Here is a 23425-nt window from a genome sequence, read left to right on the forward strand (position 1 = left end):
AAAAAAAAAATAAATGTTGGAATGTTTTTGGGGAGAAACAGCTGTGAGATTGGCCGGCTGAGAACGCATGTTAACTGCATTTCCACCATTTGTGTTGCTATTGTGGCGACAAAGAAGACAGAAGCTGATTGAAGCTCTTCCATAACATTAAAGTCTGAAAAATGTTGAAATGTTGGACCATTTGATGAACTCTCTGATTCACCCTCGGTCACCCGCTGTAAGAGAAACAACCACGATTTGAATTCATTCGTGTTTTTAGTGTGTTAACAGCATCCGATAATCTGTCTTCTCTGCGAAAGCTGCAAGTCTGTGGAACAAGTTAGGCTGGTAACAGAGGAAGGCTCTCTTTGAATGTAACTGCTTTGTTGTCCATTTTATACAGATAAACTGACGACTCATCCCACAGGACGTTTGTTTTAAATATCAAAAAAAAAAGGTTTGCATCATTTTGTCGACGTAGGAGGATATTTTGACCTCTTATGGTATAATGATCTTCTCGACAGCTGGTATAACCTGAAATAAACCTTGCAGTGAATATCTCTTTGATTAGTGGGGTAGTGAGAGATTGTTCATGACAGCGGAGGCCATTAAAGTCATTTGAGCAGCCGTCTCCACACACCATCAAGCTCTTGTTAGAATTGTATTATTATATTGATTCTGATGTGTAGCCCAAAGCTGCCTGCTCCCCATGGTCATGGCAGACAGCCAGGATCTGTTTCTTTTAACAAGAGGGGAGAGAAAAGGTGACGGCGGTCTGATGGCCGGAAATGTGAGAGCAGAAGGCCTGTCAGCTTAAATCTGCAGACCGGTTGGGAACATTGGTGGGGGGGAGCGATGGAGGCAAGCTTTTTGTTCTTTTCTGTGATATTTGCTGTCATTGTGCCCAAAAAAAAAAAAAAAAAATGGAGCACTTTCAGTGGACGCACTTTGACATCGACAAACAACACAATTTAATCACACTGCAGTACCTGTCTGGCAGTTCCACGTCCACAGTACTTTTCCAGTACCAATTTTTTTTTTTCATCAATAAATTTAAATCCTTGGAACGTGGAGCTAGAGAGGATTGTTTAGCATGGCATAAAGACACCTGATTTAAAATATGAGGGAAAGTTTAACCCGAAGCTTCTGCCGCTCCATCAGGCTGCTTCACCGCCCCCTCCACCCTGCAGGGGGCCGGGTCGTATGCCAGGTAATCCAGCCTCCACAATGGAGACTCACATTCAGATGCATATTCTTACTGCTGCTCCTGACGGAGAGTTTGTCCTTCATCACAAATGGCTCTCATCCGACCACAGAAGTTCTTCCCACAGCTGTCGATGACCTGGAGGTTCTCCTCAGAGTTTGACTCTCTCGACGCCGGTTCATTTTCTTCTTGCTCAACATTGGCCCTCAAAGCTCAAAGCTTGTCCACCTGCAACTTCATCAAAATGTCTTCACACATTATTCAGCTGTACCTTCTTCATGAAACTGGCTATCGGCGTTCTCTGTCCTTCAACTTCCCCTTCTCATATCACCATACAGATGAAAGGCTTCTGCAAACAGGTGCCACTCACCGGCTTTCCTGAGAGCCTCAGAATTTGCTCTGACTTCATCTCTGTATAATCCAGCACGTCAGCCCAGCCTATCCAACATCTCCATTCACACTGCCGATTCTCTCATATTTACACACACAGAAGCAAAACCGATCACTTGGGAGCTTCCTTCCTTCCAATTTACATCTCAATTCAGTCCTCAGCCCATTAGCTCCCGGTATGTAGGCACCGGCATCCTCTCACCATCCTTTTTTTTAATAGCTAGAAACGGCAAAATATTGTTTCTGGTTTCTAAAACCTTTTCGCAGGGTCCTCCACATCTCAGGCATATATGAAGGATACTATTCTGACTAACGTTTCAACAGCCGCCTGTTGGGACATCTGAGATCTGAGTCCCTCTGTCACTCCTAGATCTGCAAGAATGTCAACGATTTCTGTCAAGCTCCAGTCAGATTGACACACTTTAGCATGACTCTTTGGGGGCTGATTTTCCAGCTTGGGCAGAATCCAGCCGAGTCAAAGCCCCCAACACTGAGTCTCTTCCTGCCGGACCAGATTTCATTATCCACCTAATTCTTAAATATTCCTAAATAATCACATTTTTCGTGGCGTGATTCTAGCTAGTAAAGTACATGTCAAATAAATAGTGAAGTGTGCGTTTTCCTGTGCAAACGCACAAACTTGGTGTTTGTATTATTAATGCAATTCTGTTTGTGTACGTATAAATTATTTGTGAGATTTCGTGGCAGACTCCTTTTTTCTCTTGCTAACTCTCTAAAGGCTATGCCAAGATGATAGCTAACAGTCTTGAGAGTGATGTCAATCCTCTGAAATTGGCAAGAAACGAAGCAAATGTGCCTGTTTCCCAGTGTGTGAACTTCAATATATCCTTTAAATAGCCAGAACATTCTCAAGGATGGATGTAAGAGTAAGTTAGACCACGACATCTTAGGAGAGATCTTAAAAACAGGGGAAAGTGATTGGTCACGACACAACTTATTTGCACTTTATCGGCTCTTTTTATGTTGTTTATTTTATTTTATTTTATTTTTTTTAATCTCCAAGATATCATCTCATGTTTCTTTATTCAGTCAATATGTTGTATCCATCTCCAGAAGAAAACACTAGTTACAACAGCAGAGGACATTTTTATGTTTTCAATAAACAAAACCAAAGAATAATAATAATTATGTGATATTTTAGTAAAACTGGAGCAGCTGTGCAGAAAAAAAACACATTATCCAGCTGAGCCATTCAGGCCAGAGCTAATATAATGCTTTCGCTCATTTTGTTGTTATGGAGCAGCTGAATTTCTCCTCTGTAACAGATTTATTGCCAGTTTTGCCTCCCTCACTCTGATCTTACTCCCTCGGACTTCTTTTGCTTGAAATAATCACAGTTTTTGTTTTTGTTTTGGGTTTTGTTTTTTTTTTTGCTAAATTATCCAGCTTTTCAAGTGGAAGTAGGTAGAACAGGTTATATCTTTGTGTTGTTGTATGATTATGTTGATGGACTGATGATTTCAGACTGCTGAGAGACTTCTTGGTAGACTGGTATATGACGAGCAGTACAGCATGTGATGCCTATTTAAAGCATTCTGCATTAAGTGGAGTCTGTATGAGTTTGTTGTGGAAGTAGTCATGTAAGCTTTGACCCAGCGTGGGAGCCCATATTCCACTGACAGCAAGCTCACACATTATAAATACACTCTTAAAGCTAAAAGGTTCAGGAAAATGTACACAGCATTAGGACACATCTGCTGTACGGTGTGCAGATCAAAGTGTTGTTCTCTGAGCGCAAGGTCTTTGCATGCACGACAGTAAGAGTGCACATTATGTTGTCTTTTTTTTTTTTTTTAATGGTTCATGTGTAGAAAAGAATAATAATAACAAAAACATCTGTCCATCTCTCGCTGTGTTCTGGATTGGATTCGGTGTTTATATTTAACTTCTGCGTTGTGTGGTAGTTTTCTGTCTCCAAAGCGACCAACTTCTCACTTCCCACTCTCTGACGCAAACAAAAAAGCATCTGTGCAGAAAGGGGGGTGTCAACGATGAAATCAAAACAAAAGAGAATTCAACTTATATCCGCACACTGTGCATGTTTTGCTCGGCAGTTGTGGAAAAAGGCAGAATACATGCAAACTTGCAATGATGCAGTAATGTTACGTAGAGATTAAGTTATGTATCGGTATCATTGCTCCCTTGATGGGATGCGTTAACTCTGCAAACAAGATGGTGGAGCAGGATATTAGGTGGGAGGCATTAATCTGAAGGCTAAACCAATGAGCAGATGGCTGTGCGATAAGATGGAGTTTAATTTGAAGGGAAAGGCGGAAAAGGCTGAATTTAAATGAGGTTTTATTGGTTGTGGTTTTAGTAACACCAGCTCGTGCACAATGATCTGAAATGAAAATGAAAATGAACAGTTTTCCAGCAGCACTTCACTTCGGAAAGATCATGTTTGGATTTCATGGTCCAATGAATTAAATGCTTTTTTACACCAGAAACTCTGGGGGCTGAAATAAAAGCAACCTTGTTTTGTTTTGTTTTGTGACCCAGCCACAGCAGTTGGTTGAGATAGCTGAGAAGTGAAGAAGAAGAAGCTCTTCTAAATGAGATGGACAAAAGATGATTCACAAGTGTCTCGTGCATTTGGATTAATGAGGACTACAGTGAATGCGCTGGCTCGAGCTAATGATTTGGCCTATAACTATAGACCCTGAAAGAGGCAGCCTCTATGTTGAAACAAATTGCAGCAGTAAAGCTACGTAGAAGAGCCTGTCGGATTAAAAGTAGTCATGGTTTATTGATATTAAAAGGCCAAAACAGCCCATTTAGCCGAAGTTTCAGATGGATCCCACTTTTTAAATTGCCTTCTTTCTGTCCTCCTTTCCTTGTCTCCCCTCTGCAGATTGAAGACATTGTCACTCACATCCAGGATGAGACGGACGGGGTTCCCATCAGAACTGTCAAAAGCTTCATGACCAAAATCCCCAGTGTTGTCACAGGTAAGGGACGGAGAGAGGAAGATGTCGGCGGCTGACAGGGACAGAGCCTGCAGTCTGTAAACATTAAGTGACGTGAGGTGATGTGAATGGAGATGAGAGGTAGAAAGGAGGCAGTGGAAACGCTGAAATCACCCTCAGATCCTCGTGTTTCTGGAGAGCTGGAAAGATGAGTCATTGATCACTTGTTTCCAGGGTGATTTGTATAGGAAAGCTTTCATTTTCCAATTTCAGCAATGGCTTTATTTTCTCACAATGAGTGAAGCTGTGCATCCCTTTTCCGGGCTTTGTGCTGCTGGCTAATCGTCTCCTCGTCATCTTTTTGTCTTACACTGCGGTAGTAAAGTGAGTTAATGCCGTTCCCAAAATGTCCCAATAGATCCACTCAATCGCTTCAAATCTACCTGTGGAAAATGTAGCAACCAGCCATTGTACGGCGTCCTGTGGGTAAGGGCCCATAGCCGTGATGAATGCTGATCGCAGTTGTGATAGTGCTGTGGGTATGAGCTTGATCTCCAGCTGAGTCACGGCCTTACACAACACTTACACGTGTTTTGTGGCTGCATTTCATTGCGGTTGTGTCAAGGCTGCTCCTCCGTTTGTCCTCCACAATGGATCACTGGGGGATAGCTGAGCAGCTGGAGGGAGAGTGAGAGAACAACTTATGATTAAACTTGTGGAAACACAGTGAATAATGCTCTTCTCCTGCAGTCAAGGTGCCCTTAAGCAAGGCGATCCTGACCTGACTGCTTCAGTAAAGCTGGCACTGGGGCGACTGCATCGGCGGAAAATCGCACCTTTAAAGTTTATAAATGAGTGAGGATTTAAAATGGAGGAATAAAAACATTATCAGCCAGCTGAAGGTGAGCTGTTGAAGGAAGAACGCTCGCCACCTTTGCCTGCTGGCTGTAGTTGCTTCACTTGATAGCTGAAATCACTTTAACAGGCTGGAGCCTCAGTGGGAGGTTTTGACACACCCCATAGAAATGATGGAAACAAAGAAATGCTATTATCGTTCTTCTTCTTTTATTTTTTCTTCTTTTTTTTCTCAGACTTTGCGCTTATGGAAAATGCATTACCCCGATATACCGAGCGTATCAATAAACACAATTACTACAGCGGCTGGATGGATGTGCAGAGCAGCAGCTCAAATGTTTGCAGCTGAGTGCCGGAGGCCAGGAAACTAATGAATGATGGAGAATTAAACAACGCCTCCCTCGGGATACAGAGAAAGCAGAGAGGGTAGAAGATGATACTCTATCTCCACCGCAAAAAAAGCTTTTTAGGGAGGTTTACTTATCACAGAAAGTGTTGTCAAATCTCTAAACATTCCTCCTCCTGAGATGATCCTCACTTGGATAATTATTTCATTTTGAAGGAAATGGTCACAAAACTCATTCTTTCTAAAACAGATCTCTTGTTTCGTAAACATGTCAGTGGATAGACTTTGCATTACATTTTAATTTTCAGTTGCTCTTGATGTATTTAAAGTTAGAGCCGACTGAAAAGTAGAGAACACTTTAAATTTTAATTTTGTTTCTTCCCACTTGCAAAGTTTTCCCTCCTCGTCTCTCTTTTTTTTTTTTTTTTTTTTTTTTAACATCGTAGCACATCTCCCTCAGTATTTGTCTGTAACTCTCTTTTCTCTCTCACTGTCTGACCTGATTCAGGCGCAGATATTGTACAATGGCTGATGAAGAATCTGTCCATTGAAGATCCAGGTAGGTTTCTGAAAAACAACATCTGTAGTGCAACATCACCCTGTGTATATTGCACTGAAACGGCCACAAACATGCTTGAATATTGCAGCTTGACTTAATCTTAATGAGCTATCACTGTGCAATATTGAAAACAGTATTACATTAATGATGGGAACTTCTGGAAAATAGAAAACAAGTTGATCACATGACGAGTCCACTTCATGGACGGTCAGACACAGTGGAAGCTAATCCAGATCTGTAACTTTTTAAAAACACAAACACAAGGCAGATGTTGACATTACACATTGCCACATTCCTTACTTAGAGAAACGTGAACATAGAAAATAAGGTTTTTACAAGTTGAAGTTAGGTAATGCACAAAATAAAACATAGTGGTCAATATTTGCTGTGGATTTGTTGTTCACTTGGCCTGACCTGAGGCCTGACGGTGGGAGAGCAGTGTTTATTGTTGGCGCAGTAGCCCACAGCTTGAACGCTGAGCCAATCCTTGAGTCATAATACAAGATCAACAGGCTATTTAAATATACGGTAAACTGATCAATATCTTACACTTCTTCTATCCAAACCTTCAAGGCAAGAAAATCGCACTGAAATCTCAAGATTGAGACTGCTTACCTCTATTCCACCCATAGAGGTATTGCATTAATGAAAGGAAGCCGCTGTAATCTGAGCTCCATGTTTCGTATCCTTCACAGCTGAGGCCATGCACATCGGGAGTCTGATCGCAGCTCAGGGATACTTCTTCCCTATCTCAGACCACGTCCTCTCCCTCAAAGATGATGGCACCTTCTACCGCTTTCAGGTGAGCAAGACCATTAAGGTGATACCGAGAAATGAGAAAAGTGGCGACATTTGGAACCATAAAGTCATCTTGTGATATATTGAAATGGTTCAAGGCTGCATGACTTGGCTTGTAGGTGTAGATACTTTATGTCTCAAGTTAATCCTAAAGTTTGGTGTGTGGGAGAAAAGCTACACACTGCAGTTAGAGAAAGTGGAAAAAGCTCATTGAGTCGTGGTTCTACTTGTCTTTGGACACCTGATACTGAGTTGCTGTTCTACATTGATTTTGCAGGATGCTATATTGTGCTTATGTTACGTTCAGGGGAGAAAACTCTAAGTAGATGTAAACCGAACAAATGAAACACACGACACATCTAATGTGATGATGATAGTTATAGGCCTTTAACTAAACCTGACCATGAACCTTTATTGTCATTTACATTCCTCCGTGGTATCCCGCAGACTGAGATACCAACTGAATATAAAACGCATTTCATTCTCAATGTCATAAATCTCCCTGCTCTATGTGTGAAGTCACTGCAGAGAGAAACGATAAGAATCGGGATCTACATTTTGTCACAGCAGATTGAATTTGCTGAGACATCTGCCGGGTTATAGCACAAAAGAGGAGAGTATTTATTTTAGCGTTGTCGCAGCATTGATGTGTAGATTGAACCGTCGCCAGATAGATGGGAAAGTGTCCTCTTTGTGACGGGTAAATCATATTTATCTGCAGCAACGGTGAAAGACCTGAATACAAGAGATAGAGTTGTCCCCCCAGGGGCTCTGCCCAAAGCCTGAACTGACCAACAAGGTCATCACTTTGCTTTGAATTTATTAATGCCTGCATAATGATGAGGATTGTGGCAAAATATTAAATACGCAGGTATTTAGGTTATGTGTTTAGTGCTCAGTAGCATGTTAACACACAAAAAACAACATAACAATGACTAATTCCTTGTTAGCCTTTTTAGCGTTTAGCTCAAAGCTCTGTTTGAGGCCTCTGAGCTGAGAGATTGGCTTTATTCACAATTTTTATGCGTTGATTTTGAAAATGTCTGTGTGTACTTGCATTCTTTCTTGTAAATAAAGTAAATGCTAATTTTGGCCAGAGCTTTTAGTGTCACGGCTGGATTCGAAACTAATCCCGTCTTGATCCTGTATTAGCACGGGCCATAGTCAAAAAGTCCACCAAGGGTAATCGGTCTCTGCAGATGCTTCCCTTCATAAAGCAGACCTCCAATCAGCTGCTGAAGATCGCTTGTTCCGTTACGGAATAACACACCAATCTTGATCTTGATGACAAAAGGCCCCTGTCCACTGTCCACACCTTCCTCAGTACTATGATGGGATCCTGGGACTCTATTAAAAATGAATGGTGATCTGTTCAAATATTCATCAAGCGCGTGCAGGGGTTCGGGCCGAGTAGGCGTGTACCAGCAGCCTGACAGAGACACAGTGTAGTAGAGTGGTACACTCAAATTAAAGTCTCATCGAGGGACAAAAAAAAAAGAAAGCAAAGCGTGCTGACATTTTACTCCTCCTTCACTGGCCAGAGATAAAAGAGTGGCATTAAAGTCACAGATTAATTATGCTGGGCTGCTTTATCCCGACTTTCCTAATTAAAAAGAGGACACAATGTTTTCAAATTCCTCAGTGGGGGAACAGCGAGGCGGTATGTGAGAAGATTACAGCGATCTCTGTGCAGCGTCGCCTTCCTGCCTATTCACCCAGACTTGTTGGAGCTGAGTCTTCACCAGAGCTCAAGGAGCAATTTAATTAAACCAGACGGCAGCGCACATTGCCGAGCTTTGACCTTGGTTCACCTTCAAAGTGAAGAGGAGGCAGGGAGGAGGGGGATGTTGTTGCTGTAGCAGTGACGCTTCATGAAGATAATCACTTTTCATTAGCATTTAATATTTCAAGCAGTGCAAGACAAAAAAGATGGAAGGAATACCCAAACAATTAAACACTATGTAATATCTCCCCTCATTGAAGCAAATGAAGATGGTTCTGAATTGAATTGTGATTCAAGACCATGTGAGCTATGTCAAATAACAGTCCTATCAGCATCTGTTCTTTGCCTGCTGGCTTCAGTGTTCTGCTTCCCCATTGTTTATTTGTCGCAGCTTTCATCGCCTCTCGCTTTATTGTGCCGCTGCGGCACTCCAACTTCTCTGCAAGCACCCCAGGCTGCCTGTTTCGTGGTGAAAAAGTTTTTAGGAGTTGGCAGCTTTGAATCCATTCAGTCATGATATTAAAAAAGATTTTGATTCCTCACATAATGGTGCAAGGAAATTATGTGGGCTGCTGTGTCTCAATGCAAAACGACCGTCTGGTAAAAGTCAGCGCAGCTTTACCGAAAAGTTTGGGAAGGACACATCTGCACACTTTTGACTTCCCCATTTATTTATTTTATTTTTATTTTTTTTTATTAAAGATTGTCGTCCTTGGAAATTCAGCCAATACTTGTTTTTATAGTGGACGTGCGAATCATTTGTTCATCCATGTTTTTCTACTCTCACTCTTCCCCTTGTTTCCCCCTCAGGCACCGTATTTCTGGCCGTCCAACTGCTGGGAGCCTGAAAACACTGACTACGGTGAGAATCTTAAGGGGGCTGTTTGACATTTTGTGTGCCTATTATATTCAACAAAGGACTGGACTAGTATTATGGTGCTGCAGTATTACTTTAAAGGTGCTTTGAATTCCAAAGTATTCATATCACATTCTGTGTTTTGGCATAAAACTCCCTGTTGGAAGTTTAAAGACGAGTTGCTCCTAATGGCCATTATCTTCTATAAAATTCGCTGGTGCAGAGAGACTCCAGATTTAAATATGAACCAATGTTTACAAGACATTAACACGTCACAGAAATGTGAACAGCAGTTCTGGGATTTACTCCTCTGTGAAACATTTTCTCCAAATCCTGTATCATCTTATTGACGAAGAAACATAAATAAAATATTTCAATAATAATAAAAAAGTCTAATGAATGCTTATGTAGCTGTGAGTATTTATAGTTGGACTTGCGAAGTGTTCCTCTTGTGTACAAAATAAGTGTACTGCACAGATAAATGTTTCATTCAGAGATTCATATGGATCTAACCATCATCAGAACTACGGGGAGAAAAAATTAGCTAATTTTAATGATGAAGAATAAAGAAGAGTTACACAACAACACAGTATCATTGCTGACATGAAACCTTTGTGCGATTAAAATGAAGCAATGTATTAATTTAGTGTCAGAAACTCTCCTCTTTTTGTTAGAAGCACTGTTTGGAGCTAGAGGACCCCGAACAGTTTGTTCCCTCTGGGGTCCTGTACCTTGTTGACCTTGTATCCTGCTTCATAGTAAAGCCTGGTTATACCCGATCAACCCAAATTGCTGCTCACTGAGCTAAATACCACAGCCCAACTTCCACTGCGGAGGAATAGTCACCACGGTTAGCTGATCACCGTTCGACTTCCTGCCTTCCATCCGGTCACAGAGGCAGACTTGGCCGCAGTTCAGGACTCTAAGCTTCTTCACACTCCACCCCTTAATCCCAGAGTAACCGATAGGAGGACGGGCAGTCTCTGAAATTGATTGAACTCTCATGCTATGGGAGGTGAAGCAGGTACAGGTACGCAGGGGGGTGAGAGATGTTTACACTGATAAATGTCTGTCTCTTTATCAGCTATCTATCTGTGCAAGAGGACCATGCAGAATAAAACCAGACTGGAGCTGGCAGATTATGAGGCGGTGAGTGCTTAACTGTTCCTGTAAGCTATTACTTTTTGGTATCGATCTGTGTGCCAAGTTTGGGGCAAAGAAAGACAACCTCTTAAAGGTCAGACTGTGTGTGTGTGTGTTTGAGATGATGTGCTATTGAAATTGCATCTCTGGAAGTTTCGATCTTTAATAGTGTGGAAATGTCTGCAGCTGTTTTATTATTTGGTCTCGATATAACTTGTTTCCTTGGAGAGTTTGGACTGTAACGTGTCTCTCTGGCTCTATCTGCTCTCTAACAGGAGAACTTAGCCAGGTTACAGAGAGCCTTTGCCAGGAAGTGGGAGTTTATCTACATGCAAGCTGAGGCCCAGGTCAAGTAAGTGTCGTCTGCTGCCGTTAGCATTGCATGAAACTACGATGCATGCAGTAATGTCACTCACACCTAAACTAAAAGATGAATGTTACAGTGACATCCCATAACCTGAGATGTGTCCATCACCTCCCCTGTGATGGAATTTCTCATAACGTTGTACAGCTGCAGTTATCAGAAAAAATGGATACGGTAAAGAAATGTTGTCATACAGAAATTGGCTCAGAAATGTATTACAGAAATCTGAAGCAAAAACCAAAAACTAACAGTGTACACACACACACACACACACACACACACACACACACTGTCAGGAGATGTGCTCGGACAGGAGCAGGGACTGTGCCAAAACCCTTCAGCAAGCATTGTTAAAACTGATGGACAATCCTCCAGCTCCAGCTTTATCATCTCTGGTCAATCTATCCCTCCATCTTGATTCCACTGCTACATCTAACATCGATGCCAGAAAAGCCACGAGATCTCTCACACTCACTGCTCTAATCTGCAGGATCGACAGGAAGAAGGATAAAACTGAGAGGAAGATTCTTGACAGTCAGGAGAGAGCCTTCTGGGACGTCCACAGGCCTGTGGTAAGCCCCGGTCTGGCCACCTTCTCTTCCATCCACATACTGTGTATTTTCTTTGTTTTTTCTACTGCAGAAGTTCCTAAAATGTGTTTTTGTTTTCTGTCTTTTACAGCCTGGATGTGTTAACACCACAGAGATGGACATCAGGAAATGTAGACGCATGAAGAACCCTCATAGAGTGAAGAAGGTGGGCGCTTCAGTGACATGGCAGAAGTAATGATGCTCCGTAAATGTTTGATGGTTTTGTAAAACCATCCCTTCCTCGTATCTGGGTCTAACAAATGTCCTCATCGAAAAACACTGAAACAGAAATCTAGTAAAAATACGGGTGACTTTAATTTTTACAAATGTTGGAGTTTTTCCTTGTTCCTCCATTGAATTTATTTTCATTTGTGATTTATGAGAATATATTCCTTTAACTGGATAAAACTTCTACTTGTCCTGCCTGTCCACTCTGATCATGTTCAAATGGAGCAGTCGGTGTACGGTGTGGTGGAGGAGGGGACGCAGTCTCAGAGTCCCATACACACTCCCTCGCAGCAGTACAGAAAAGGCACCAAGGAGGATGTGGAGAAAGAGGTAAAAATAAATAAATAAATAGAAGAAGAAAAACTGTTCTGATGTGGGTGATGAAACTGCCAAAATAAAAATAAAAAATAAAAAATTCTTCGGTTGATTTCATTCCAGATAAGCTTGGCAGCTTATATGCTGCTTGTGTACTTTGTGTTACCAGGTCAAAAAATCTGCACAAACACCGTAAAACCGGAAGGTTTTTGATGCAAACACGGATAAAAAACGGCTGAAGCAACAGGCAGCCAATGGCAACAAGAGAGAATAATAATATTAATCATAGGACACATAGCGAACAGTACCAATGGCTGGATGGAAACTGCCAAACAAAACAAAAACAAAGCTGAAGTCCTGTCATCTCCTCTTTCAGATCCTGTTCCTGAACACCCAGCTAGACCGTCACTGCATGAAGATGTCCAAGGTGGCTGAAAGGTACAGAAAATACTGCACAAATACTGCAGAGAAATAAGAGGAGTGGGATTTGTCTGGGTTACAATGAGGCATCATTGAGAAACAGGAGAATAACATCCCCACCTCGTCCTCATCTGAGACGACAAGATGGAGTTGAGCAAAAGAAATTCAGGAGATTAGTTGAAAAGATGCTTAAGAGTATTAGGAACAGTCCCAAAGCTGATGTAACTGAGAAATGAAATTTATTTTGGCCCCCTTCTTTTATGACTGTGTCCCTGCTGTGTGGCTGACCGACACACTCTGCTGTTTGCCCTCCTGACAGTCCCCTCCTCTGCTCAGTCAGTCAGGACAGCCATTAATTTCCCAGCAGAGCAGAAAAACTGTGATTACAGCCGGCCGCTCGCTCGCTCTGCCTCCACGACCCTTTAACCTCGCGCCCCCGTGCATGGGGCCGAGTTTAATTGGTGCTCCACGGAGCGGAAAGCTCCCGTTATTTAGCCCAAACCTCGCAAGTGAGCTGACATGACAAACGACAGCGGCTGCGTCAGACAATTCACAACATTCAAATACATCTGAGCAGAAATATGTCATAAGTGAGCTAATTGAACCCCAACAGGTTGAAAATCGCTTCGATGTGCAGAGGCTTCTTAATTCTTAGGTCACTTTCTTTCCAGCACCTGAATCGATCTCTGCAGCCTCAACACAGTGAATCATAAAACTCTTGTCTAAATATCTGGTAGAAAATAAACCAGCTAAGATCCATGTTGGGAAGAAGCCTGATCACAGGGGGACGCCTCGCTTCATATGACGGACCCAAAGCTTTGAGCATAATGAGGACGTTTAAATAGTAATTATTCATTCTGGAAACATTCACTTTGCTTACACGTCTATCTTTAAATGGACTAATTCCAGATGCTCCCAACTCTTCAGTTGAGATTAAATCTTTATTTTAATTTGTGCCTCTCTTGGTATTAAATGTGAAATAATTCAGAAAGCACCAGTCAGAGTGGAGTTTGTTACTTTGATCATGTTGTTACCTCGTGCATGTCTGTTTGTATGAATTGCTCCAATATGGCAGGACTTTGTTGTTTTGTTTTGTTTTTCTGACATCCTTTAATGGGTATTAGTTTAATTGAGCGTCTTGGTTGCCTGGTCAGTTAATCTCCATGGCTCTTAGTTCTTTGCAAACGTTTGTGCACATTTGCTGGATTAAATGCTCTGTGGGCCCGACACAAAGCCTTCATCTACCCCACAGCACTACTAAATGTATTTGCCTGAAAAAACAAACTGTTTTTTTTTTTTTGTTTTTTTTTTCCCATCCTGGGATTTTCTTTCTGGTTATACTTCAACCTGTCTGCTGAACATTTTCCCTCCTTTGAACTGACACTCTCAGTCAGTGTTTGAGACATTTACTGTGGAAGAAAGATGCTCTTTCTGTTGGGGCTCAGTCGTGTGATCTCTGCAGAGCAGTCTGGATCGTCTTCCTACTGAAGGCTATGGAGTATTTCTATAGTGGCTGCTTCATTATGTCCCTCAAATCAAAGAGAAGGAGGAAGTTCACATCTGAGCTTTGGTGATATTTGTCAGAACAGATGCTCCTGTTCTGTCTTTTAGTCTTTGTTATTTTTAATAATTATCTTCAATCACAACTCCAGCAGGGGTCCATGTATTCTACAGACCTCGAACTAACGCTCTAAATGTCACTATTAAACTGGAGCTCACCCTCTTCTGTCCTGTGTGTCTCAGTCTGATAACCTACACTGAGCAGTACATGGAGTACGACCCGTTTGTGACCGCACCAGAACCGTCCAACCCCTGGACCAGTGACGATCCCTCCTTCTGGGATCTGGAGAGCAGGTATAAAACCAGAAACCGCAGCAGTTTCACTTTCACAGCTTCTGAATTATTTAGTCTGTAATTCAAATTTCTCTGTTGTGAACCTGCTCACTTTGTTTTTGTTGATGTGTGTAATTACTTAAACATTTCCGGTTGCATGTAGAGCTCTCTGATAGACAAAAACGAGGTGTGGTTGCATATGAATTTTTCATGAATCTTCTCGATGTTGGCAAGTGAACACTTTGACCAAAATAACTTCAGTTTTGTTTCACTCAGATTTAATTTATTTTCCAAAATGTCTGTTTAGTGCATTTTCTGATGGTGTTTCTATCTATTTGGATTTTTTCTAAATTAGGTGAATAGGTTTAAATTGTTTGGACTTCCATTGATTAGAAAAAGTCCTATTTTCTGAAAAACCTGTTTCCAATACAAGTCGACTGGCTTGAAGAGAACGTGTTAATTTTTCGAACATCTGCTACAAACTCGATGCTTTAAATAACAAAAACTGATTTAATCTCACTACTCAGTTAAACTATTGATGGTTTCAGGTGATTACTTTGAGCGACAGGCCATTTACTTAAGCGGTAAAGAAATTCAGAGGTGTCTTTGTTAACGCAGTCAATCACAATGAACTATGAATGATCAGTGTATGTGTAAGTGAAATTACTGATTTAGTTTTTAGTTGGTATCAGGAGATATGAACGTAATGAACTGAGGTATTATCTCTCAGAGGGCGGTCACAGCTCTCGACAAGTTGCACTATGCTCTGAACTCCTGGCTTCTCTGAATTATGCAGGATTTAATTAGAGGGGAATAATCGTTGTGCCTAATGTATCTTAATAATTCAGTCAAAATGAATAATGAGAGGAAAGGAGAAAAAAAAAATCCCCTTCAGAGAATCAAATGATGAAACGCACAAACTCCCATCGACATCTGCCCCTCTGGAACAATCAAATTTTACCTTTCAGTGTCTTCCTCATTCCTTCGATGTTAATCTCTGTCTTGGCTCCTTCCCTGTCCATCCTCTCCCATCCCTCCCAGTAAGGAGCCCAGTCAGCAGAGGGTGAAGAAGTGGGGATTTTCTCTGGAGGAGGCCCTGAAAGACCCGACGGGACAGGAGCTCTTCCTCAAGTTCCTGGAGTCAGAGTTCAGCTCAGAAAACCTGCGGTGAGCGCACACGACGCCTCAGTAATTATCTCAGGAACAGCTTGATTGGTTAGAATTTAGATGTGAGAGGTGAAAAGACAGCATGACCTTACGTTTCACATGCTAATGATAAAATACGCCTCATCCTTTTATTATTAACATCTGCCTCACTGCATATATTACTACACAAGTTTCAGAACATTTACCGTTGGAAACACGTTTCGCTTCAACAAGGTTTGTTCTGAATAATTAGAAAAAAGTGGATCTGCATTTTAATGTTTCAAATTTCTCTGAGCTCCAAGTTGGTTTTTTAATTCTCTTTCTGTGTGAAACTCTGTGCGCTCTGTGCAGAGGGAGAAAAGCAGGTCTGGTATTGTTCAAATGGAAGAAAATGTGCTTACCTGCACTTTTAAAATGCAACGCAAACAGCTGGTAGGCAGAATTCGTAAACTGCAGTGAGCTGTGTCTGCATCTTTTTTGTTGTTGTTCTTTTTAAGCTAAGCTAACCGTCTGTATGTCATAGTTTAATATTTACATGACACTGACATCAGTTTGACACTTTGGGACATAGATTTTATTGTTCTTGCACAAACTGTTCATTTAAATTCAGTGATTTGTTAACGATTGTTTGTCTGTATTCTGCAGCAGCTGTCAAGCTGTCAATAGTGGAAACTGCCAGTTTCACCTGAGCTGTTGTCAGAATGGGACCTTCCATCCACCCAATGGTTCTTTCACCTCCTCCACAGCTTCTAGTAGAAAATCAGTCACCTCTCCAGTATATAAAATACTATATCCTCAACACCTACAGCACCTACTCACACACATTCGGGCATCCAGAAATAACACATTCACAATGCAAACAGCAACAGCAAGGCTAATCACTTGCTTGCATGCCGAAAATCAACAGTACCTTGCAGCTGTTCGGGATGACCGTCCTTTCTAAATTTGGATGCGTGTACAGTCGTGCAAGTGTGCCTTTTCCCCGATTTAGTGAGTTTAATGTTGTTTATTGATTCACAGTATAAATGTATAAAATTGTGGGAGGGAGAGCACATACCTTTTGTCACTCCTCACCCTTTAGCTATCCCATCACTCCCCTCACCCCTTTTCTGGACCTTTAATTGCCTTTGGTTTTATGAGGGAGCTTGTGAAATAGCACTAAAGAGAGTAAGTGACAGTGAGCGGGAAATGGATGGAGTGAGAGAGACGGGGATGCACAGCCCAGAGGTGTTTATCTCTATATTGCCAAACCGGTCCACAGATCAATATAGATACACAATAATATTGGAGGCATTCAGCCAGCGGCTCTTTGCTTATGACCTGCTGCCCCTGAAACATTAGACTGTATCTGACCATCAGACTGCAGTGAAAAGTCCACAATTGCTGCTGTGAAATGATAAACATGACTATTGGAAGTTGGTGTTTTTTGTTTTGCTTTGCTTTGTTTGTGTCACACTTCACGTCTCAAGTGTCTCAGTCTCTGATACCAGCCGTTGTCAGGTCAGAAGAAATGACTGGCCACTTTATCTGATCACCATCTGATTGTGTTTTTTAATTTACATTTTGTTCCATCACATCCAGTTTATTGTCATGATAAGTCTTGGAATTGAAAATAATTTAAATGAAAAGGAATGGGCAGCATGGTGATGATTGTTCATTAGTCATTTCAAAAACACAATCATCACTCTCTGTAATGACCAAGCTCAGGCTGGAATAATTTAAGAAATTGTTTAGGGAAGATTTGAGCACTCTCATCTTGGAATGAAAGATGATAGACATCTGTGATGTCTCTGTATGTCAAACAATGATGGTGAGTTGGATAATTGAATTATGATTTCCGCTGTTTCAGGTTCTGGCTGGCGGTGCAGGACCTGAAGAGGATGCCCCAGCAGGAAGTCGCACAGAGGGCACAGGACATCTGGACAGAGTTCCTGGCAGAGGGAGCGCCCAGCTCCATCAACCTGGACTCCCACAGCTATGAACGCACCAGCCAGAACCTGAAGGACCCCGGGCGGTACAGCTACGAGGATGCACAGGTGGGCAAAATACGAGACTGTAGCGATAAAGAAAGAACGTGCTGCCTGCTGTGTTTAATAGGTTATTCATTCTTAACACTAGTCGTCATGAAGGGCTCTGAAATAGTGCAATAACGGTAATATTAAAGTACATCTCATTTTCTGTGAGCCTCACAAACACTTCAAACATTTCCAAGTAAACATGCACAAAGGAATAATATCTGCATCTATTACACGGTGGAAAAATTATTCAAATACTAAAATACCATGTAGAATCGCTATGGCGACGCAGCTGTAAGATTAACCCGGAAATATATTCACTAATGCATTTATTTATATGTGTCTACCTGCTGCCTTTTCATGTGCAGTCACACATTTCTTGGCAGCTGATGAAGGAGGTGGAATACAAGATGTCGTGACGTCTGTCCACCTCAATCAGTCGCATCACAATACATTAGGATACAATATCTTTGTATGATGTCATAATACGGGCCATGTCCTGCCATCACAGTCACCCCGGGCAGCTCACACCTCTGCAAAAACGCTAGATATTTAAATTATGTCATACAAAAGAATAAATAAAAGAATGTAAGATTTCCTTAAGGGTTTTGTTTGGGGTTTTTTTTGTTGTTTTTTTTAGGAATCAGAATTTGCTTTGCAAAAATAATAAGCTGCCAGGTGCAGGGTGCCAGTCAGTGCATTTATGTTTGCCATTTTAATTTCTGTCTCCTCAGGTGATCAATTTCAGTGTGAAACTGAATCCAACACTGTTGTCTCGTGCATTTGTCTTTCTCACACACTTCACCACTATCTGCTAATGGCTCTGCATCATGTGGTGATTTCAGGAGGAAACGCCTCACTGGGTGATGGATAAGGTTGTAGGAAGGGATAGAGGAAGGGGGGGGGGGGGGTCTGCTGGATTTCCTCTCCTGTTAAAGGACTAAAAGGGAGTAGGTAGTTAAAGACTAGATTTTAGTCTCAATTAGTTGGCAGCCAGCTTTCACCATCTTTCTCTCTCTGTGACAGCCTCATGCAGTTTATTCAAATGTTTCAGAGAGAACTACCCCCCAACTCATGGCTCCACTCTCTCTCTTTGTCTCTCTCAATTTAGGACCACATCTACAAACTGATGAAAAGTGACAGCTACACACGCTTCTTGCGCTCCAACGTGTACCAAGACCTGCTGATGGCGAGGAAGAAAGTATGTATGCGTTTGTCATCATATAAACTAACTGATGGTAGGGACTGTTGATGTTGTCAGGGCGTGCCACTGTCCCCTATAATTCCTACCTAATGCTACACAATGGCCATGTTTTTCAGAACTTTTAAAGTCCTTTAATGTTCACTTTCTGGAAATCGTTTTCTGAATATTGAAGACTACATATCTGAGCATTTGAATGTTTCTCTGACTCTTCAGCCTGAAACGGAGCAGGGCCGACGTACGTCTCTGGAGAAGTTCACTCGCAGCGTGGTGAGTGTCCTGCTGCTTCTGCTTTCTACTCTTAAAACAGCATTCATTAATGTGTGATGAATTGTGATGCCCATCTGTTTCATGTCCGAAGTGCCAAAAAGTTACCGTAAAATTTTTACTTTTTTGCAAAACTTTGAATATTATTATTTCTAGTGCTCTGTTGTTCAAGCATTTCCAGAGATTCCCAACTTTTTTTTACTGCTGCTGCTCTTCAGCTCCTTCCCTGAGGGGACATGTTCTCTTTCTTGATATTGGTCTTGGGAAATGACCTGGTGATTAGTCGACGGGAGAGAACTCATTGTTCATTGCATTAATTCATGTGTCCAGCCGTGTAACTGAAAAAACAGTGGCAGGACGCTTTTACTACGTGAAATTCAGGCTAAATAAGGAGATGAAGGCATTCCTCTGCTCTCCACGGTCGGCTTTGGTGGCTGCACTGTTAATGCTTCATGAAGCGGAGACAGGTGTTATTTTTTTCACCCAAACACCTGAAGCCTTTGGTGTACACAGACCTGCAGCCATAACAGACCAAACCCCGCATCTAGATGTAGTGAGAGCATGGACGATTAAAATCAATAAATAATTGTTATGTGAGTCTCACTAGACGTGAAATATTCAGCTTGTACTCCATTGTGGCGTTTCGTTGTCGTATCGCTGCTGTCTTCGTTCATTTGCCGGCGATTATCTGTTAATGTGCACTAACTATCCTTTACTGCTGTGACATATAAAACATTTCACCAGTCTTTCTACTTTTTGAATCCTCAGGAAAGCCTTTTAAGTTGATAGCATTTAAACAGTTGTCAACGTCACCTCCCTCACTCTTGCTGTTACCTCCTAGGGTAAGTCACTGACGGGCAAACGGCTGACGGGCCTCATGCAGTCATCCTGACAAGGCCTGGATGCAGAGGAGGAGGAACCATACCCAGAAGAGCTGCTTACACCTGGGGAGCAGGCGGAAAAGGACCCTGGGGTGTATGGGTGTGGCCGCAGGAGGCGCGTGAGGGTGCCAAACGGACTGCTGGATTGAACTGCCGCCACCTTGTTGGGAAAAACTCTGCTCAGATTAGCTCAAGAGGACCGACAGCATGCAATAAGTCACCAGACCTGACATCAGGACAATGCTGTCACGGCGTAGTGGGGTAAAAAAAAATACAAAACAATTCTGCTCTTCTTAGGAGGTTTCTACTGAACAGCCTGCACCATAGCAGGCTCTGTTGTTTCTCTCTATCTACTATCTACACTCGTTAATACGGTAGCTAAGGAGGCTCTCACTTTACTGTCAGTGATATAAACGTGGAATGCTTGAATGCCTTGACTGATGTCAAAAAGAGACTTAAATCAACGCTGTAGCTAGCTGTCTTCTCTCACATCGTTTAATAGGATGATATAAGGGAAAAAGAGGGTTGGAGGGCTTTACAGTGAAACGTCTGCACTCTTGAACTGAACTCCTTCTCACGCTTCACAAGGATGCTTTGCTTTACTGGGGAACCAGGTTGGAGAAGTGTGCCGACTTCTTAGTAAATGAGCCTTTTGAGCAATTAACTCGTGCAAGATGACACAAGATTCACCACTTCTGGGTGTCCAACATCAAAGTGTTTACACGCCCTATAATCATATAAACTAATGTGTGTTTTTATGCTTGTTACAGAATGATTAAAACTACATGAAAACTTGTACATTTTCTCCTCGAGCCACCTGCTCTGGTACAGTAAATCTTTCCCGGCAAACAGGTAAACTTTATTCATTTGTTTTTGGTGGTCAGACGAATAGTTCCATCAACACAGACTGTGGAGTTCATCTTCAGTAAATCTAAGCAACTGCATGAAGGAAAAAAAATGAAGCATTTGTTCTATATTAATTTTTAGATTATTGCACATGGTGTAAGAGAAAAGTACCACTGCCTTCTGTGAGCACATTGTCTAAATATAGCAAGCTTTCCTTAAAGCCTTGTAAAATTGCACCAAGCAGACTGAGGTGTAATCTTGTTGTCACTAAAAGGTTAGGACTGGGTGATACTATCACAAAAAGGGGTGTGCGACTTCACACACACAGGTTGGTCTAATGTTAGACTTTACTGTATCCTATCTTCAAACATTCCACTTCAGGCAGCCACAAAGAGATCTCGTCGGCTGGACTCCTTATCATTCTTCACCTTATGTAAAAGAGGACCATGGTAATAAAAGAGGAATGCATTAAAAAAACAAATAGAGGAACTTGGCCTGTTATTTCATGTGTGTCCATTTAACTCCTCCAGGAGCTGCAAAGAAATCCATCCCTTGTCACGTTTCCAGGGGTAGTGGAGCCAAACACCAGCTTCTGAACTTTGTCAGCAGTTCCAACCAGGTACATCTTCGTTCTTTATAGTCACACACTGCCCTCTAGTGCATTTGGAATTAAAGTGCTGAAATGTTTCAATAATGTACATGCAGGATTAAAAAAAAAAAAAAAAGCCAGACAGCAATTATATTTTATAATTAAATGTTGATGATCATTTCTCGCCATTAGCAAGATTCCAACAAGTAATTAATTTGTAATAATGCCAATGTGGTCAACTTGAGTAGCTTGAAAATCTGGAAACTCTTTAAGGGGGAAACCAGCAGTGGAGATTAGTGTTAAACTGGAGTGGACAGTAACTGTGAAAGCTCCAACAACAGCACCACCTAGTGAAACTTTTAGGCCCCTGCTCACTTTTATCAAAATAAATAAATAAAATTACATTTCTTCCAACGTGTCAAGCAAACCAGTCCAGACAGTCAGGTTGGGATTTCTGCAGTTTAAAGAAGGACAGGACAATCTGTGTGATGCTGTCAGGAATATATTTCAGAAACATCCACTTATGCAGTTTTGGGCACACCATGCAGAAAGCCATTAAGGGGTCCTGCAGAAACCTTGTACCTTTTAACTTGCCACTTTAACGTTACAGACGAGAATTACAAGTTCCAGCTTGTGTGGAAATTTCTCATTGGATCAAGTCAGTTTTATTGGCAGTAGATTGTGGAATGTTGCAGAACGTAAACCCATTGAAATTTTTACTGGTGTCATCATCTACTCAACATCAATGATGTTGCCGTGTTACTGCAGTGGGCTTCATATCAGCTCTTCTGGCTTTAAACCTTTTCCAGGCTGTTTTCAGAACGCTAGATCTAAATAAGTCCAACGCAGCCTACGGTGTTGTTGACATGAGGGAGAGAGTATTGACTACACACTGTTTGATTTCGTTGGCTTAACTGACTAAAAAAGGAAACAAGGTTTATGAAGGACAAACGTAGAAAAATTTGATGAATATATAAACTTTTTTTTTTCTGAGAAACAAAAAAAAAAAAAAAAAAAAATCAAAATGTATGACTCAACATACCCTGTTCTACCTTTTCAAAAGGGATTTGACTGAAACAAAGCTGGGTTAGTTTTCACATCAAACATTTCCCAGAGTAGAATTAATGAATACTTTTAGCACCTGCAACCACAGCACAAGCCTTAATACTATTAACTTCCTGCACATCAGGACAAACTATGCATCATTTTAAAACACGAGACCTTAATTTGAAACCATTATAGATTTATTGACCAGAGTCTTACACTGTACAAAAAAAAGTTTGGGGTCTCATTGAAAGTGTGTGAGGCTGATATTTGAATTATTAATTATCAATTTAAATTTGTCTTTGCAAACTAAATTGGCGACTTTAAATCCAAACAGCCTCAAGATGGAGATGTTTGAAATGTCTGTGCAGCCTGAAGTTAATTAAAAATTTTCTGCCTCATTCCCACTGTGGGTTTTAATGTTTGTAAAAAAAAAAAAAATCCTTTACATTGGCACTGGGCTTCCAGAGAATGCACACCCAGTTCCATATTCCAAAATTTGTGATAACAGGGAGATAGGTGCGGTTATATTTCAATACAAAAATGCCCATTGCAGCTTCAAAGGCTGAGTTGTGAACAACATTCTGCAAACTTTGCACCTCATAGTGTTACGTAGCTCCTCTGAGAAGTGTTAGGGGGGACACAACGAAGGCTGACGCTCTGTGGCACCAGTTAGGCTGCTGCAGCAGGACAGGACAGAGGCTGGACTCCTTTAATCTCCAGGGCCTTGTTGAACTGCACGGCCATGATCTTAGCAGCCTTGGTGATCTTTAGGTTCTTCATACAACCTCTAAAGGACGCGCTGGTGGAGAGAGCCGCTTGACGAACTCCACCTGTAAGTAAGAAGCACAAACACGTCCTGTAACACACTTTGTGCAATGATATACAAAATGTGTACTGTGGCTG

At 41.6% G+C, this 23425-nt stretch overlaps 2 protein-coding genes across 8 annotated transcripts in view; one reads left to right on the forward strand and one right to left on the reverse strand.

The window, feature by feature from the left end:
- Window positions 1-21434, forward strand: part of LOC115037434 (regulator of G-protein signaling 6-like) — a 59803-nt gene extending 38369 nt beyond the window's left edge. For 2 of the 3 annotated variants that reach the window (XR_003840464.1, XR_003840465.1), the window contains 17 exons: window positions 4446-4542; window positions 6210-6260; window positions 6956-7062; window positions 9592-9643; window positions 10722-10786; window positions 11056-11132; window positions 11635-11716; window positions 11826-11900; window positions 12191-12292; window positions 12654-12715; window positions 14441-14551; window positions 15572-15697; window positions 17526-17712; window positions 18803-18892; window positions 19109-19162; window positions 20001-21335; window positions 21417-21434. Coding sequence is in view for 1 of the 3 variants with exons in the window: in XM_029495980.1 (XP_029351840.1) it covers window positions 4446-4542; window positions 6210-6260; window positions 6956-7062; window positions 9592-9643; window positions 10722-10786; window positions 11056-11132; window positions 11635-11716; window positions 11826-11900; window positions 12191-12292; window positions 12654-12715; window positions 14441-14551; window positions 15572-15697; window positions 17526-17712; window positions 18803-18892; window positions 19109-19162; window positions 20001-20051 (1389 nt within the window). In the remaining 2 variants the exon portion in view is untranslated. Of the gene's footprint in view, window positions 1-4445; window positions 4543-6209; window positions 6261-6955; window positions 7063-9591; window positions 9644-10721; window positions 10787-11055; window positions 11133-11634; window positions 11717-11825; window positions 11901-12190; window positions 12293-12653; window positions 12716-14440; window positions 14552-15571; window positions 15698-17525; window positions 17713-18802; window positions 18893-19108; window positions 19163-20000; window positions 21359-21416 lie in introns of those variants that run through there. The other variant, XM_029495980.1, reaches the window with a different exon arrangement.
- Window positions 21435-21684: 250 nt separating this feature from the next.
- The window catches only part of lama2 (laminin, alpha 2), a 145565-nt gene continuing 143824 nt past the window's right edge, over window positions 21685-23425 (reverse strand). For 3 of the 5 annotated variants that reach the window (XM_029496081.1, XM_029496080.1, XM_029496078.1), the window contains one exon: window positions 21686-23352. In XM_029496081.1, the coding sequence (XP_029351941.1) occupies window positions 23192-23352 (161 nt within the window). In that variant the 3' untranslated portion in view covers window positions 21686-23191. Of the gene's footprint in view, window positions 23353-23425 lie in introns of all 5 variants that reach the window. The other 2 variants (XM_029496079.1, XM_029496077.1) reach the window with 1 other exon arrangement.

Source organism: Echeneis naucrates, chromosome 24 (assembly GCF_900963305.1).
Source record: "Echeneis naucrates chromosome 24, fEcheNa1.1, whole genome shotgun sequence".
Lineage (NCBI taxonomy): Eukaryota > Metazoa > Chordata > Actinopteri > Carangiformes > Echeneidae > Echeneis > Echeneis naucrates.